The sequence below is a fragment of the Echinops telfairi genome, unplaced genomic scaffold (genome assembly GCF_000313985.2).
Source record: "Echinops telfairi isolate 266 unplaced genomic scaffold, ASM31398v2 ScPeMD7_37;HRSCAF=141, whole genome shotgun sequence".
Lineage (NCBI taxonomy): Eukaryota > Metazoa > Chordata > Mammalia > Afrosoricida > Tenrecidae > Echinops > Echinops telfairi.
The window spans coordinates 957,741-961,584 of NW_022103935.1; the positions used below are offsets into that span (position 1 = coordinate 957,741).

Consider the following 3,844-nt stretch of genomic DNA (forward strand, 5'->3'; position numbering starts at 1 on the left):
GAGCGGCTGGGGCAGGTGGTGGAGTGCAACCCCGACGTGGGGCTGGTGTGCCGGAACCAGGACCAGATGGGGAAGTTTAAGATGTGCTTCAACTATGAGATCCGCGTGCTGTGCTGTGAGCCACAAGAAGGCTGCCCCCCAACCTCAGTCTCCCCGAGTGTGGCAGCCCCTTCTACCCCACTGACCACTCACACCAGTGCCCCTGTGACAATTCTCACCTCTACCACCCAGTGCTACTGCGCCGTGGCCGGCAAGTTCTACCCCGCTGGTAGGTGGCTGCTCCGCCCGTGCGCCTAGTGGGTCCTTGTCTGGTGTGAGTGTCCCGTCCATGGCCGCCCTTGGGAGGGGGTGGGGTGCCATGCTCTTTCCGAGTCGAGGCCTGGAGTGGTCCGAGCCCCTCTGCACCTCCTTTCCCTTCGCCGTCCTCGGTGGGTGGACAGAGGCCCTCACCAGGGTGGGCGACTCGTAAAGGGTATACGCCTGTCGGACTGGAGCCATCCAAACGCCCTCTCTGCGCTGGCCCCGCAGCCAGCCACCAACCTACAGTGGGATGCGTGTCTTGCAGGGGCCACCATCTACCAGCAGAGAGACCTTGATGGGCACTGCTATTCAGCCCAGTGCACACAGGACTGCCACGTGTTCAGGCACGACAGCCATGACTGCCCACCCACCACGCCACCGCCCACGCCGCCCCCCACCACGCCGCCCCCCACCACGCCGCCCTCCCCTTCCCCCAGCGCTAACCACACATGCTCCAATGTGGTTCCTCCACGAACGGTACGTGTTCTCCCCAGCTCCACTTCTCCCCAAGGGGCTTCTGGGTCCTGGCAGGAGCCGCCTGGACCCTTCCAAGAACACCGGGTGCCCAGGCCCAGCCTGGAGCTGGGCATGACCTTCTGCTGGGTCAGAGGAGAGGCTTGTCAGGACATCCTTGGTGGTACAGCCAGGGAGACGGAGAGTCGGGGCTCGGGGCCCTTGTGTGGGGCTCAGGGTGAGAACGGGGTGGGCAGGGCACCTTCCACAGCCTCAGAGGTCCGACTGGTGGGGTCCGGGAGCCAGAGCACAAAGGGGCCACTGAGGGCACCAGTGATTGTCTCTCAAATGCTGGACCCGTCAGCTTTGGCCAGAGTCACGCCCCATGGGGCACCTGAGACTCGGGGTCTGAGCCCTTGTGCCACCTCTGTCCTTACAGAAAGGTGAGACCTGGAACATGCCTGGCTGCACCCAGGCCACCTGCGAGGGCCACGACATCATCACCCTGCACCCACGGACATGTCCACCCAGCAAGGAGCTGACCTGTGCCAACGGCTACCCGTCCGTGACTGTGGTAGACAAGGACGGCTGCTGCCCACACCAGGAGTGCCAGTGTGAGCCGGCCAGCCGGGCGGGGCGGGCGCGGCACGGAGGGGGAGCACCACACAGGAGAGAGTCGGATGGGACCCTGGAGAAACCTTCCCACAGGCACGGGGCTGGGGCGGCGGGCGCAGGGCGCCTGAGGGCGGGGCTTCCGCCCCATGATGCTGGGGAAGGGAAGGGAAGGTCAGCGTGGCTCCTCCTGGCGGTCCCACCTGGACGATACCTGTGTGTGTGACCAGTCCCAGGGCTGGGGAGAGAGACGACCTGTGGGGATGCCCAGTAGCCTGGGCCCACGTCAGCCGCCCTTGCCCCGCAGGCATCTGCAGTGGCTGGGGTGACCCGCACTACATCACCTTCGATGGCACCTACTACACGTTCCTGGACAACTGCACCTACGTGTTGGTGCAGCAGATCGTGCCCAGGTACGGCCACTTCCGCGTGCTCATCGACAACTACTTCTGTGACTCCGAGGACGGGCTATCCTGCCCGCGCTCCATCATCCTCGAGTACCAGCAGGACCGCGTGGTGCTGACCCGCCGGCCTGGCGCCGTGGGCATCTCAGCCAACCAGGTGGGCAGCCTCTCCGCTGGGACAGGCGGGTCAGGGGCCCGGGCACCCAAGGCAGGAACCCGGCCCGCCTGGCCCCTCTGACCGGCTCCTGCCTCTGTCCCTGGGCTGTGTGGCCCGTCCAGATCCTCTTCAATGGGAAGGAAGTCCAGCCTGGCTTCAGGAGCAATGGCATCGTGGTCTCGCAGCTGGGCATCAAGATGTTTGTGAGCGTGCCGGCCATCGGCCTGCAGGTCATGTTCACCGGCCTCATCTTCTCGGTGGAGGTGCCCTTCAGCAAGTTCGACGGCAACACTGAGGGCCAGTGTGGTGAGCACCCGGGGCCTCGGCGGCTGGTAGGAGCGGCCCACGATGGTCCCCTAACTGAGGGAAGTCCGGGACAGGGAGGTGAGGGGCCTTAGGCAGGACCCAGGCTCTGCTGGTCCTCAAGGGGCAGTCTCCCAGTCAGGGGCCACCCTGACCCCGCAACACTCCTCTCCACCACCACCCCGCCCCCGCCCCAGGCACCTGCAGCAACAACCTGAAGGATGATTGCCGCCTGCCGGATGGGGCCCTCGACAGCTCCTGCTCCGGGATGGCCGGCCACTGGAAGGTGACCACTCCCAACCAGCCATTCTGCCTGAGGCCACCCTCCCCGCCGCTGCCCACCACCACGCCGAGCACCTGGAACCGCTGCCAGCCGTCTCTGGTCTGCCAGCTGATCCTGAGCGAGTAAGACATCAGGGGCGGCAGGGTGGTTATGTGATGGGCTGCTCACTGCAAGGTCAGCAGTTCAAAACCACTCGTTGCCCCGAGGGAGAAAGAGGAGGCTTGCTACTCGGGTAAAGAGTTACAGTCTCGGCAACCCATGGTGCAGACCCACCCCGTCCTGTAAGGTCGCTCTGGGTCGTCAAACTGACTCCATGCAGTGAGCTTGGTTCGGGGAGAGGCCCTCAGGGACGGAGGGCATGGAGGTGGCTTGGAGTGGAAGGTCGGGCTCTGCAGGGTAGCTGGAGCGGAGCGGGCAGCGGTGGGCATCTCAGGCTCCGAGGTGCTGTCAGTTCCCCCACTGGTGGCCTGGCAACACACTCACCTTATGAGGACCGGTTGGGGTGGGGTCCACAGATGGGAGTTCCAGGGGGTCAGCAGGCAGGGGCTGCACCCACACCTCCCTCGTGTCCTAGGGTCTTTGAGCCCTGCCACGACGTCATCCCCCCGGGGGCCTACTACGAAGGCTGTGTCTTCGACCAGTGCCACATGGGCGACGCCAGCGTGATGTGCTCCAGCCTGGAGATGTACGCCGCGCTCTGCGCCTCCCACGGCCGGTGCATCGACTGGAGGGGCCGCACCAACAACACCTGTGGTGAGGGGCCCCTTGAGGCCTGCCCTCAGGACACCCTGCCCGGCCGGGGCGGAGTGGCGTGTGCCCCTTGGGGCACAGGCTTCCTGGGCAAGAGGAGAACTGGTGGGCAGCCCCTCAGGTGTGCAGTGGCTGGGCGAGCCCCACTGCGGACCTGGTGGCCGGTACAGGGGTGGTGGTCATGGGCTCTGGTGGGGCAGGTCAGGCAGCCTAAACCTGCACATGGTCAAGGTTTGGGGCATCCCCTGAGCTGAGCTGATGCTGACTCTCACGGAAGCTTCTCTCTTGCAGCTTTCACCTGTCCTCCCGACAAAGTGTACAAGCCCTGCGGCCCGGTCAGCCCCCCGTACTGCTACGGGAACAACAGTGCCAGTATCAAGTGTGTACCTGCAACCCCGCTGACCCCCATGCACACCTGTGACTGTCCCCAACACCTCGTGTGCCCCTGTAATCCTGCCCAGCCTCCTGTGCACCTATAACACCTCCAGCCTCCTGTGGACCTGTATCACCCCCAGCCTCCTGTGTACCTGTAATACCCCCAGCCTCCTGTCTGCGTGTAATACCTCCCAGCCTCCTGTCTGC

General features: G+C 65.0%; 1 protein-coding gene across 1 annotated transcript in view; it reads left to right on the forward strand.

Moving 5' to 3' along the window:
• MUC5AC (mucin 5AC, oligomeric mucus/gel-forming) overlaps positions 1–3,844 on the forward strand; it is a 29,893-nt gene that overhangs the window by 19,722 nt on the left and 6,327 nt on the right. The window contains exons 34-41 of the mRNA XM_045290423.1: positions 1–268; positions 566–777; positions 1,193–1,367; positions 1,673–1,926; positions 2,049–2,232; positions 2,427–2,634; positions 3,087–3,265; positions 3,554–3,641. The exon at positions 1–268 is cut by the window's left edge and continues 13 nt beyond it. Of these exons, the coding sequence (XP_045146358.1) occupies positions 1–268; positions 566–777; positions 1,193–1,367; positions 1,673–1,926; positions 2,049–2,232; positions 2,427–2,634; positions 3,087–3,265; positions 3,554–3,641 (1,568 nt within the window). The remainder of the gene's footprint in view (positions 269–565; positions 778–1,192; positions 1,368–1,672; positions 1,927–2,048; positions 2,233–2,426; positions 2,635–3,086; positions 3,266–3,553; positions 3,642–3,844) is intronic.